Genomic DNA, 12,160 nt, shown 5'->3' with positions numbered 1-12,160 from the left:
TAAAAATAACTTCATGAATAATAAATAAAAATAAATAATAAAATTATTAAAATAAATAATATTATGCTATAAATGATACAATGTAATCTTATTTTTACCGTATTATTTTTTTTATGCACTCTACCCTTTTACCTCATTTTCATTTAAGTTAAAACATTTTTAAGAATAGTTGTAATTGAATTTTAACTCTAAAAATATAATTTTTTATCGGTTTGGTTTTAAAAATTAAATTATTATTAATTTTTTTAAATATATATTTTTATTTATCTCTTGTTTATAAATATTATTAATCGATTCATAAATTCTGACACGTGTCACGTGATTTAATAACATTAAACATGAGAGTAGAGCTTTAACAGAACATACGGTACAAGGGTAAAAAATGCCTGTACAAATGGAAAAAAAAAAAACACAAAGAGTGTACAGCGTGTCATCAACCCATCAATTCTTTACCTTCAAATAAAAAATAAATCGAAGTCGCCGTCATTGCTGTGTTAAGTAATTGAAAAGTCGGTGTTTGTCTCTCTTTCCATCCGCACCAGCTTCTCTTTTCGGGTTTCAGGTACATTCTAAACTGTTCATTTCACTCTGATTTTTTTTCTCATCTTCTCTAACAACGAGTACTAATTATCGTTCTTGACGTCCTGATTTCTGCTTAACTTTCATAATTATTAATCCTCGTAGCAATCCCACGTTCTTGATTTTTTTTTCCTTGATGTTTAGTTGATGAGATATTGCTCGTACTAAGATAATTTTTCTAGGGTTTTTTTACCTCTCCCTCGCATTAGCTCTCTTCTTTCTTTCTTTCTTTACGTTCTTGCGGTAATTGTTTCTTGAGATTTCTTACTCGTTCTTAACATGTTGTTTCTTTAATGGAAAAATCAATTTTCTTTTATCTCCATCTCTAATCTCGTATCCCATTTCTAGAGAGAGCTGTAGTTCATCTCAAGAAAATATATTATCTACCAAAAATAGGTTAGAAATAGGACTGATGCTTTGTTATTACTGATGCCTTTTGCTTGCTAGTGGGAATTGTGTGTTGAATTTACGAGTCATATATATACAATGCGTTTAACTATGGTTTTGCTGTCAATGCTATATGCTTGCACATGATATTCTTCGAAAAGGACAATTTTTTTGGAGGTGAAAACTGTATTTTCAGTTTCTTTTCTGATATATTGTATGCTCTTATTTATTTTAACTATTATGTACTTGATATTTGATGAGTTTTATTTTACTTGTGAAACAATTGATTTTGATTTCAATCAGTGATATTGTTGCCCATTTGCTGAGTACGCTGATGATAAAATGTCTCCACCAGCGACGCGTGGTAAAAATAAAAGGAATAGACAGGGTGACAATGTTAATATCACCTCTGAAATATTAAGGTACTAAGTTTTATTGTGTTTTTTGGAGATAGTCTGTTTTGTGTGTTGTTTTGGTTTTTTATCTTTATTGCTTCTTTGCACAGGAAAATTCATGCAAGTGGTCGAGTAACTGATGGTGATGTAAATCAGCTGTACATGATATGGAAGCCAGTTTGTCAAGGCTGCCGTGTGAATACTAAAGATAACCCTAACTGCTTTTGTGGATTGATTCCACCACCCAATGGAAGTCGTAAATCTGGCTTATGGCAGAAAATGCCTGATATTCTTGAAGCACTTGGATCAGACCCAGTCAAAGATCTTCGTAATACGGATGAAACTCCTGCTGGTCTAACAAATCTGGGAGCAACATGCTATGCCAACAGTGTACTCCAGTGTCTGTACATGAATGCGTCATTCAGAGAAATTGTTTTCTCTGTTGAACCAGATTTGTTAAATGAACAGCCTGTGCTAAATCAGTTTGCCCGGCTTTTTGCACAGTTGCATGCTAGTAAAATGGCTGTTATTGATCCAGCTCCATTTATAATGACCTTGGAGTTAGATAATGCAGTTCAGCAGGATGGCCATGAGTTCCTGACCTTGCTTCTTTCACTGCTTGAACGCTGTCTGAACCACTCTAAAATTTCTAAGGTGAAAACAGTTGTTCAAGATCTTTTTCGAGGAAGTGTGTCTCAAGTAACAACGTAAGACAAGAACCAATCTTCATTGTGTTTTCATTTGTTACTGGATTTCTTTTTTTGTTCATCTGGTGCTATGATGATTATCCTTCTATGTTCATGTCAGTTGCATATGCTCCTTGTTGATTGACCTTTACATTTGAGTGGCCATTTCTGAGTTATAGTACCTTAAGTGTCCACCATGCCAAATAGTCATTGATGTAGTGTTACTGTTTCTTTTTTTGCCTTTTGTTCTGTATGCAGGTGCTCAAATTGTGGAAGAGATTCTAATGCATCTTCCAAAACTGAAGACTTCTACGAGCTGGAGTTGAATGTCAAAGGCTTGAAAAGCTTAGATGAGAGTCTGGATCAGTACCTTAGTGTGGAACATCTTCATGGAGAGAATCAATACAATTGGGAATTGTGTAAAAGCACTGTAGATGCCACTCACCGCATCAGGCTACAAACACTTCCTGATGTTCTTAATTTTCAGCTTAAGCGTTATGAGTTCCTTCTGAAGGTACTCTGTGATGTGCTTTCAAGAGCTAAATTTCTGTTACCGTTACTTGTAAAATTTTATAATAAATAAGCGCATTGATCTCTCTTCCCATCTCTGAATTTCAGTTATTATATGCTTTTATTTTCACCTTCGTGGTGCCATTACTGGGCAGTAGCCTTTCTTAAATGATGCATTGCAATTGACAAATGATAGCTTATTCTCTGTTCTTATGATGAAGTTGAAGTTTATTACTTGCATATGAGATTTGAAGTAGCTTTATTGAAATAATATATGGGTTTCTTGATGGACAAAAGGCTAATGCATGGCTCGTGGTGAATCCAGAGGAAATTGTTACAAATGGATTTTCTGACAATCATGAGAAATAGGAGTTTGATCACAGGCATGTAAATGGTGACTATCCTAAAACTTGCTGTGATATCAAATTTTTAAGTAGCTGAATGGCACCTGCAGCTCCTTTTGTCATAAATGACGCTGTGTTTTGTGTGGTTTCATGGTCTTTGTTTTTGGCATGAGGGTAGCCTGGTGCTTTAAATTTTTGCTCTTGCTGCTAAAGATTCTTGGTTCTTTTCACACTTTTTGAGAACCAATTACAAGAAAAGAATAGCTCCGGGCACAGGCAATCATGTTCTTAAGCACTTTGTGTATTGATTTTTGTCAGTAGACTACTACAAGGAAGAAAATCACATCTGCGTTTGGTTTCCCTGGAGAATTGGACATGGGTCTGAGACTGTCTGAACCTTCTCAGCTGGAATGGATATATGACCTGTCAGCTGTGTTGATTCACAAGGGAACTGCTGTAAATAGTGGCCATTACATTGCTCATATCAAGGATGAGAATACAGGGCAGTGGTGGGCTTTTGATGACGAGCATGTCTCAAATCTAGGTCATCGTCCATTTGGCGAAGGCTTTTCAAGTTCTACTGCTAAAGTTATTCGTAACGACACTGTTTTGCCATCTTGTGCTGGAGCAACACCTGCTGATACCAGCAGAAGTCGTGTAGATGCTGTTCTGCCAGAGTCTTTAGAATCTATTGTTGGTAGTCATAAAGAGAGTTTTTCATCTATTGATGCATACAGACTGATGTATAATCTTAAGCGCACTAGAAAGAATGATGATAAAAGAAATCATATTGCAAACATTATTCAATTAGAAGGTCACAAGGGTTTACACAATGGCTTTCATCTTCCACCTCACCTCTCTGAGGATATAAAGGATGTGAATGCAGTATATCTTGCTGTTTGTGAAGAGTACAAATTGAAGAAGGAAAGAGAGGTGCATCATGTAGCGGAACGGAGGCAAGAAGTGCAATCAATTCTTTCGGAGGCTCCTGTCCGGTCACTTGAAGAACCGTTTTATTGGGTTTCTACAGCCTGGCTTCGCCAGTGGGCGGACAACGTCATTCCAGGGTAAGTGTGTATGTGGTGCTACATTATGCATGCATAATTGCTGCTTCGGGGCTAAAGTATTGACAAGGCTTCACCAGGGATTGTTATGATTCATATTTACCAATTTGTCATATGCTCCTCAATCTCTGATAATCTTAATTGTGTATATTTTGTTTTGTTTGTTTACTTTTGTGTTGTCGGCATATAAATTTTTACAACTCCATTAAGGCTTTGCAAACCACTGTATTGTACTGCAGTGCTATAGACAACAAACCTATCCAATGCTCACATGGAGAAGTCCCAGTGTCTAAAGTTGGGTCCATGAAGCGGCTGTCTGTCAAGACCTGGGAAATCTTGTTCTCTAAGGTATCTCTCTTATTTTATTGCTTATGTTAAAATACCTCATCACAAGTTAATATTCTTTCCCTTGTTAATTGTGTTTTCAACACTTGTGTGCCATGCATGCATGATGGATTTGTTTTTTCTTGTTGTATTGCATACAGCTGTATTTTTAAGTATGAAGGAGAAGTGTCCTGGCACTTCTAGTTCATTAGCTCAGCAACTTATTTTTCCTCTCCGTCTCTATACCAGCACACACACACACACTTGCACAATGTATCCATGTTCATGTTTGTCTGCTTCAGGCTTCATCTTTCTTTTCCTATGCATTATTTATTACTAGGTTGTGCAATCATTTTTGTTGCTCTTCTGTTAAATGCCTAAAAAATGCAGTATGATGGAGGGCCAGCACTGAGCAACAGCAACTGCTGCATGACTTGCCTTATTGATAGTGCTCAATCTGTGGTCTCTGCTGATATCTATAGGGATCAGAGAACATTAATGAGAGATCTTGCAAACGATGTAGTTACTAAGAAATGTTCAGACGGAACATATTTTGTGTCTAAGACATGGTATGCTTGGAACCTTTTTGTTCTTTTCACATTTTCTATTTGATTTGTTGCTTCTTTTATTAGTGATTATTAGGTGTGACTTACCAAAAGGCTCCTTAATTTAAAAATAACTGATGCCGGGAACATGCTAGTTTTAAGGCCAACATGCATCCAACCCCCTTGAACTATCGGTCAAAATGCCACCAGTCTCTGAACAAAAAAATTCCGCCCCTGAACAAATTGTTTGATTTAATTTAGTCCATTTGTTAATTCAAATTAGCATTGACCAATTATTGTGTTACATGTGTATATGTTGCTCCACTTCCAAAAGATACATGCATCAATTCATGACACATGCCACACAATAATTGGTCACTGCTAATTTGAATTAACAAATGGACTAAATCAAATCAAACAATTCATTTAGGGACCAGTGGCACATAATTTTATGTTCAGGGACTAATGTTACTTTGACCAACAGTTTAGGGGTTTGGGTATAATCTAGCCTAATTTTAATAATCTTTCTCTCTCCTGTGCAAGAACTAAACAATCTCTTGTGCTTTTATTGCCAACAACTATTGCATTTCTTCATCTCTTTCGAACTTGACTTAGTCTGCTTGGACTGGTGTTGTTCTGGAAGGTGTCCTGTAATTCTGATCGTTTCATGTTTTTAGGCTACAACAGTGGGTGAGAAGAAAAAATATTGATGCTCCTAGTGAAGCCGATGCAGGACCAACAGCTTCAATTAGGTGTCGGCATGGGCAACTGAGGCCTAAGCAAACTGGTGCCAAGCGATTGCTGGTTCCTGAGAAACTTTGGCTCTTTTTGTATAAGGATGCGGTTGCTGTAAAACCTGATGATCTATTGGGATGCACAACTTTTCCTTCAGATTCTGAACTGTGTCCTGAATGCAGCGATGAACTTTCTGAAGTTGCCTGCTTCGAGGATTCTATAAGGTTTCACATATTTTATTAATAACATAGATCTATGCATCCCCCCCTCTCTTCTTGAATTGTACCATTCTGCAGGGAGATGAAGCTCAAACATCGCCAAAATCATGAAAAGTTGGCAACTGGAAAGAGTGTTCCCCTGTCTTTGAACTGCACATATTACCTGATGCCTTCTTCATGGCTCACAAAATGGAGAAACTACACGAGTGCAAGTGGCAAGAATACTTCATCAGTGGAACCTGAAGTTCTTGATCCTGTTATTGATGTACTGAAATGTGAACAGGTAAGTTTCCAGTAGCCAAATCATGAAAAGTTGGCTACTGGAAAGAGTATCACTTTTTAAACACAATTTTTTTGGTAAGGGTCAATATGGTTAAAGTTACTTTATAACTTGTGGAGTGAACAAAGGGTAATTATACCATTGGAATTAGGATCAGTATGTACATCAACCTACTCTTTTTCTAGCCTGTTTTTTAACTTAACTTGCAAGGAGACTTATTTGCTGTTCTACTCATGTCCCCCCTCCTTTATTTTCAGCATTCCCGACTCCTAGAAAGGCCTCCTTACCTGATGAACAACCATGGCATGCTTATACAGAAGAGTTATTCTGTAAGTATTACAAGTACAAAACTCATATTGATGGCGTATGTGAGCCAGTATTTGCAAGAAACATTTGTGTGTGCAAATCTTATTGGAGTGATTAAAATGGTGCTGAAAATGAGCCACTTTCTACTTCATTTCAATCTCACTTAAAAACCTAGAAGAAGACAAAATAGAATGACATCACTAGTTTGAGTGCACTAATTTCAGATTTTTTCCTCCGACCTCCTTCCCTTGTTTTTTGGTTCTAGACAGATGCTTTAACAATCATTACAGAGAATGACTGGAACAGTTTCTGTGAAGAGTGGGGTGGCAACAAGGAGAAAGGCATAATGGCAATAATTGAGTCCAGCGATGTTGCAGAAAGTAATTTGGGTGGGTGCGGAGAAGACGTGCCCCTATGTAAAGACCATCCAAGTTCTCAAGATGAAGCAAGTAATGGCCCAGAGATTAGACAGCCTATAATTAGGACCTCTCCAGAGGTGATAAGAATTCTACCTAATTTTTGTTATGTACTGTGTTAACCACTGTTCTCTGCTAGCTAGTACAAGACCTTCAATTTTTCGTCCTTAATTCTTTTTTATTTTTTGGAGGCTTCTGCCTAGTCATAAACTCTTCTCCCTATAATCTGGTTCTAATTTCAGACCCAAGACCTCCCTCTTATCAGGAGGGGAAATGGCCACTGGGATTTGACTTCCCTTGTCTCTAATGCTGATATGGCATTGATGATTCTGCTAGATTTGTGAGGATTGCATTGGTGAACGAAGAAGTCAGGAGTTGGCAAAGAAGCTGAATTACTTCAATGAGGACATAAGTGTATCTCTTGTGCGTGGTAAGGAAGTTCCAAGATCGATTTTAGAAGCTTCTTCAGCCACTTCTGATACAGATCGGCGGGCCTCCAAGCGATCTCGGAAGACCAGCTATGGGACTTCAGTAAATCTAAAAGTTTCTGGTTCCACATCATTATACCGGTTAAAAATGATGATATGGGAATCGCTTGGGGTATGCTACAGTGAGCAGATAACTTGATAAATATTTAGAACTTGATCATCAAAACATATTGGATGCCATTTTCAGTCGTACATGCATCAAAGATTTTAAGCAGTAAGGTTTGGAATGTTTTCATAATTTGAACTAATGTTGCTTCCATGGAATTCATAAATGTATTTTAGGAAAGTTATATTCTTTCCAAAACTGACAAATGAAGTTTTCTTACTCAAAAGAGAAGCTTTGGCATTGGATAAAATTTGAAATATTAGAAGTCAGATATTGGTTGAAAATTAGTATATAGGTTGCATGAAATGACACACATGCCACCCAGAAAATCTGGATAATTGTGATACCTAAATAATTTTGCACGTCTTCACATATTGTGATGTCTAGATGAAATGGATATCTAGTATTTGGTTTCTGATCTGCTACCAGTGGTTGAGTTAGGCGAATATGTTGTATCCTTTGGCTCTCCAACAATAATCTTTTTATCTTCACTTGATTAACCTCTTTAATGTCATAGCTGTAGAAACGTAGATATAGTGTCTGTGCTTATGTGTATCAGTTAACCTAGGAAATACTGCAGGTGGTTAAGGAGAACCAGATACTTCACAAAGGTTCGGTGATTATTGATCAGGAAAGTGCTACGCTTGCAGACTTGAGTATATTTCCTGGTGACAAGCTATGGGTGCAAGATTCTGAAATCCACGAGCATAGAGATATTGCTGGTAATTTGAGTCGTAATACTATAACTACCTTAAAATCAATGGTTATTTTATTTGAATGATAGTCTCCTCTTATTTAAGGAAAGCTTATTTCCTAACACAACTTGTATGCTTAAGCCGTAATGTCACATATTATATAACAATGGAAATTACAATAACAGCCTGAAGTTCAAAATGGCTGACTGATTATGTGGTCTTTATTAACAGGTTCTGTGCTTCAGATTATCAATATGATTATGATATAACATGATTGTCCAGTGTTTTAGATGGGATAGTTTATGTTTAAATATTTGTTGAGATGTTCACAGATGAGATTGCTGACCAGAAAGCAAATGCACAAGATGCCGAGAAAGGGTTTCGGGGAACACTTTTGACTACAACTACTGCATCCCCAGTTGTTTAAGATGCATGCTTTGATAGTTGTCTCCATGACACATTAAATTCTTTAGGATCAATATTCTGGAAGGAAGACCTGAATGTTTGACTTGCATAGTTGAGGTAAGGCATCATTTCAAACGTGTGCATGTGCCTCTACTGAATATTATTCCTGTAACCCTGGCTTCTGAATGCTGGCATCTTTATATTTTACCTTTTTTGGTCAGAACCAGTGGCTGGCCTTGGTTGATTTTGGCTCCCAGCATTTTGACGTTGAAGGACTGGTTCAATACATAATTTTAGAACTCTCCAAGCACTTTGGAACATTTATACCAAGAGATGAAGTGGCCCTTTTTGGTACTGTTGGCTGATGTCTGTGAAGGAAATGAACATAGTGACTTTTTTATCGTTTCCCTCTTGCAGACTGGCTGAACTTGGTGGATTTTGGCAATTGTAGATCCAACGAAACATGCTGTATCTTTCTGTAGTTAGAGATGAATTAAACAACACAGCACCACTGGCCGACACTTGGAAAGTCGATGTAACTTTTGTTGTAGATCTGCTGTGCAAAATGTCTTGAAAGCTTTGTCCCATGAATGCTGGATTTCAGTCATGTTACGGATGATCTTTCCCAGCCATTGTTCTTTGGTCTAAATGGGAAAACAGCATCCCTTTATTGCATCAGATTGCAAACAGTCTGTCGAAACTTGTGAAAAGCCTGGTTCTCATGCTGTCATGCTTGCTCATCGAATGTTGGGGCATTAGGCCATACATTTGATGGACTGAAAGCTATATGGCATGTGAACCTACGACAACCGAACTGTGCACGCGTCGTCATTGAGCTCCTGGACCTCTAAGTAACACGTACCAATTTTCTGCAATCTTGGGCTTGTCTTGGTGAGATGTGCTACGAATTGCAATCCGGTGGCTGTTTTCAGACAGTTAAAGGACGGTAGGTTGAGGAACCAACAAATTCTTCAATGTCTAGGATCGTGTCAGCCTATTTTACTTGTTTATTGTTTCCTGTTGATTGTTCTTCTTTGCCGCCTGATCCTGGAGCCAGATTGTGATAGTGTTTACTTTTCGGGTTTTGACTTTTGATGCTTGATAAACCAGAAACCGTTCAAACTCGATTTGGCTTGAGATGGCTTGTTTAGAGCACAGTGATTATTGAAGTGAAAATCTTCTACATGTCTTGACGTTACTATTTCATAGCTATAAATAAGCACAAAAAAAAATAAATTCGAGAGACCATAAAATAAGCCCCCACGATAGACCACAAAAAAAATGGGATAAATGAGTGAACTGGACTCGTCCCAAAAGATTTACAATCTAAAAATTGGGGATGATGATGAATGGGTCGCTAATTTGCTCTGCTCGGATGTACTAAATGCATTTTGCAGGGAGGGAGGTTGACCTGATATATTCTTTATTTATTGATTTGAAGATCAATAAATGTGGGTGCCGTCTCAACTGCACTGCACAGCCACAGCTTTCATATTTTTGGGTAAAATTGATATCCATTTTCTTCAAAATAAAATAGAAAGTTTCTCGTTGTTAAACTTTTATGCATTAAACATCATTATTTAGTACACCTTAGAAATGATGGGCGTGGTAACAAACACTCATGATGGATAGAAAACTATTTAGATCCACCGTCTTCGCGAGTTCTGGTTTCCTTTGAACCACCGATCCCAGCCAGCGTTTACCGGACCCTGAGTCCTGTAATAAATAAGAAAATAATCAACTATCATCACACCAGCAAGTGAACGTTGATGATGATAATACACGGAGGCAGTGACAATAATAATGACAAAATATATATGTTCTTACGACGGAAGTAGCGGGTCAGGAATCGATTCAACACCTGATACTAGTCTGCAGAGCAAGTAATAAAAAGTTAATTGAAAAAACTCAAAAATGAGCATGGGCTTGAGATGGGACATAATTATTTTTCTCTAGCTGTTGCTTACTCTTTGCAAACAATCGATGATTCACCGAATGTATCAAGTTGGTCCAGCTCCTCCTGCATATTTAGTTATTGCATAATACTCGGAGTTTAGTTTGTTGCTGCTTTTACTTGAACTGCAGAATACATGAAAGCTAACCTGTATGGAATTGATTTGACTCTGAAGTTGGTTGATTGCAGCTACCATTCTATGCTTACTGAGGAAACTGTTGGGCCCTGTTCTTGGAAGAAAACTTGGTGTTTCTGCTGCCACTGACTCGTCCCTTTTTGGTTCTTCAAGTGATGACACCGCTTGTCGCTCGTCCATTTCTATTGAATCTGATTCCACGGTTTCCAAGACAGCCAGGTGTTTATGGAAAACAGGGAACGAGAGGAGAGAAGTGGAGCAGGTAGCTGGTAGACATGATTAAAGGAGAGTGGACCAAGTATATAGAAAAACCTCCACAGGGATAGAAAGTACACTGGCTTATAATCAAACAATTAAGGGAACGTCTTGCAGTTTTTTGAATTTTTTTATTTTAATTGCTTATTTTATATATATATTTAAAAATAAATTTTAAAAAATAAAGAAATATTATTTTAATATATTAAAAAAACACTTTTAAAATCAGGAAACAGTTGAGTCAAAAAGTTGAATGGAAATCGTGTGACGTAGATACTGAACACTGTTCACAAACAGATACACTCATACACAGATCAAATGAAGGCACCGCAGCGACCAGCTCGTGTCATTACTTGTTACTTAGAGTTCATCGTCATTAATTAACTAGGCCTCACTGACATCAGAAAAAATTTAATAATCTCTTTACCGATGTTGACTGTCCTCAGTTCATCCTTTTATTCTACTTTACCAAAACTAATTAGCAGGTGGGAATGCGAACCACTCTTATTTGTTTTGCATGATACCTCAATAATTTATGTGAAAGGTGTGATTATGGTTTGTTTTTAATTTTTTTTATTTAAAAATATATTAAAATAAAATTTTTTATTTTTTTAAATTATTCTTAATATTAACACAACTTTATAATATCAAAATATCAAAATAAAATAATTTGAAAAAAATAATAGAATTTAATTTTTTTCGCTTTTAAAACAAACACTGCGAAGGATAGAAAAAATCCCGTCTATTCAATTTTAACTGGAGAACAGCTGTTTTTTTTAATTTTTTTTTTGTTTTTAAGGAGAATAACTTGTCTTTGATACACGAAATGCAAGAAAAGGGCTACGGCCCTTTTCAAATGGGCCTGTACGGGCCTCAGTGTAGCCTTCCACCTTTTTAGGATTCTAGTCCTTTTAAAACCAGGAATGCAGGCTACGGAGAGGAATCGCTTTGAATTTTTGAAGAAGGTGGTGGTTGGCAAAATTAATCGCGTTAAAATGTCGGCAAAATTAAAATATAAGGACTTGGATTGAACTTGTTCGTCATAAATGACATATCCGTCACTCTAGTCCAACACACACATAATTGAATATTCCAAATTCCAGCAAAAACCATCCAAGGTTAATAATGTCAATATAGGTTTTGATTTTTGACATGGTCAACCAGTTTAGGAGCTATCCCAGCTAGTTCCTGGTGCATGAATAAAAAATAATTAAATAAGTAAAATAAAGCCATGGTCCCATAAGTTTTGGAAATTAATCTGACCAGCCCCTTTCTTCAATTTTGATCACTCTAGAACTTCTAATTTAACGGCTGTTTGAAAATTTAATAGAG

General features: G+C 36.8%; 2 protein-coding genes across 6 annotated transcripts; one reads left to right on the top strand and one right to left on the bottom strand.

The window, feature by feature from the left end:
* Positions 1-440: 440 nt before the first annotated feature.
* On the top strand, positions 441-9,156 carry LOC105118045 (ubiquitin carboxyl-terminal hydrolase 26-like). Of its 4 annotated transcripts, none has more exons than XM_011015898.1 (15): positions 441-562; positions 1,292-1,388; positions 1,472-2,068; positions 2,306-2,561; positions 3,223-3,968; positions 4,205-4,313; positions 4,680-4,858; positions 5,512-5,793; positions 5,866-6,070; positions 6,325-6,396; positions 6,639-6,869; positions 7,126-7,389; positions 7,964-8,105; positions 8,411-8,600; positions 8,705-9,156. In XM_011015898.1, the coding sequence occupies exons 2-14, from the start codon at positions 1,309-1,311 to the stop codon at positions 8,503-8,505; spliced, it is 3,258 nt and encodes a 1,085-aa protein (XP_011014200.1). In that variant the 5' UTR covers positions 441-562; positions 1,292-1,308; the 3' UTR covers positions 8,506-8,600; positions 8,705-9,156. The 4 variants fall into 4 exon arrangements, with proteins under 4 accessions (XP_011014200.1, XP_011014201.1, XP_011014203.1 ...); XM_011015899.1 differs by having other exon boundaries at positions 1,270-1,388; XM_011015900.1 differs by lacking the exon at positions 441-562 and adding an exon at positions 598-1,143 and having other exon boundaries at positions 1,270-1,388.
* Positions 9,157-9,977: 821 nt separating this feature from the next.
* LOC105118044 (guanine nucleotide-binding protein subunit gamma 2-like) lies at positions 9,978-10,901 on the bottom strand. 2 transcript variants are annotated; one of them, XM_011015897.1, is made up of 4 exons: positions 10,586-10,901; positions 10,451-10,503; positions 10,345-10,355; positions 9,978-10,199 (listed from the first exon to the last, which is right to left on the bottom strand). In XM_011015897.1, the coding sequence occupies exons 1-4, from the start codon at positions 10,751-10,753 to the stop codon at positions 10,183-10,185; spliced, it is 249 nt and encodes an 82-aa protein (XP_011014199.1). In that variant the 5' UTR covers positions 10,754-10,901; the 3' UTR covers positions 9,978-10,182. The 2 variants fall into 2 exon arrangements, with proteins under 2 accessions (XP_011014199.1, XP_011014198.1); XM_011015896.1 differs by having other exon boundaries at positions 10,311-10,355; positions 10,586-10,897.
* Between the last annotated feature and the right edge of the window lie 1,259 nt (positions 10,902-12,160).

The sequence above is a fragment of the Populus euphratica genome, unplaced genomic scaffold (assembly GCF_000495115.2).
Source record: "Populus euphratica unplaced genomic scaffold, PopEup_1.0 scaffold1735.1, whole genome shotgun sequence".
Classification (NCBI taxonomy): domain Eukaryota; kingdom Viridiplantae; phylum Streptophyta; class Magnoliopsida; order Malpighiales; family Salicaceae; genus Populus; species Populus euphratica.
The sequence above is the reverse complement of the archived record's forward strand: the minus strand, read 5'-3'. Positions and strand labels throughout refer to the sequence as shown.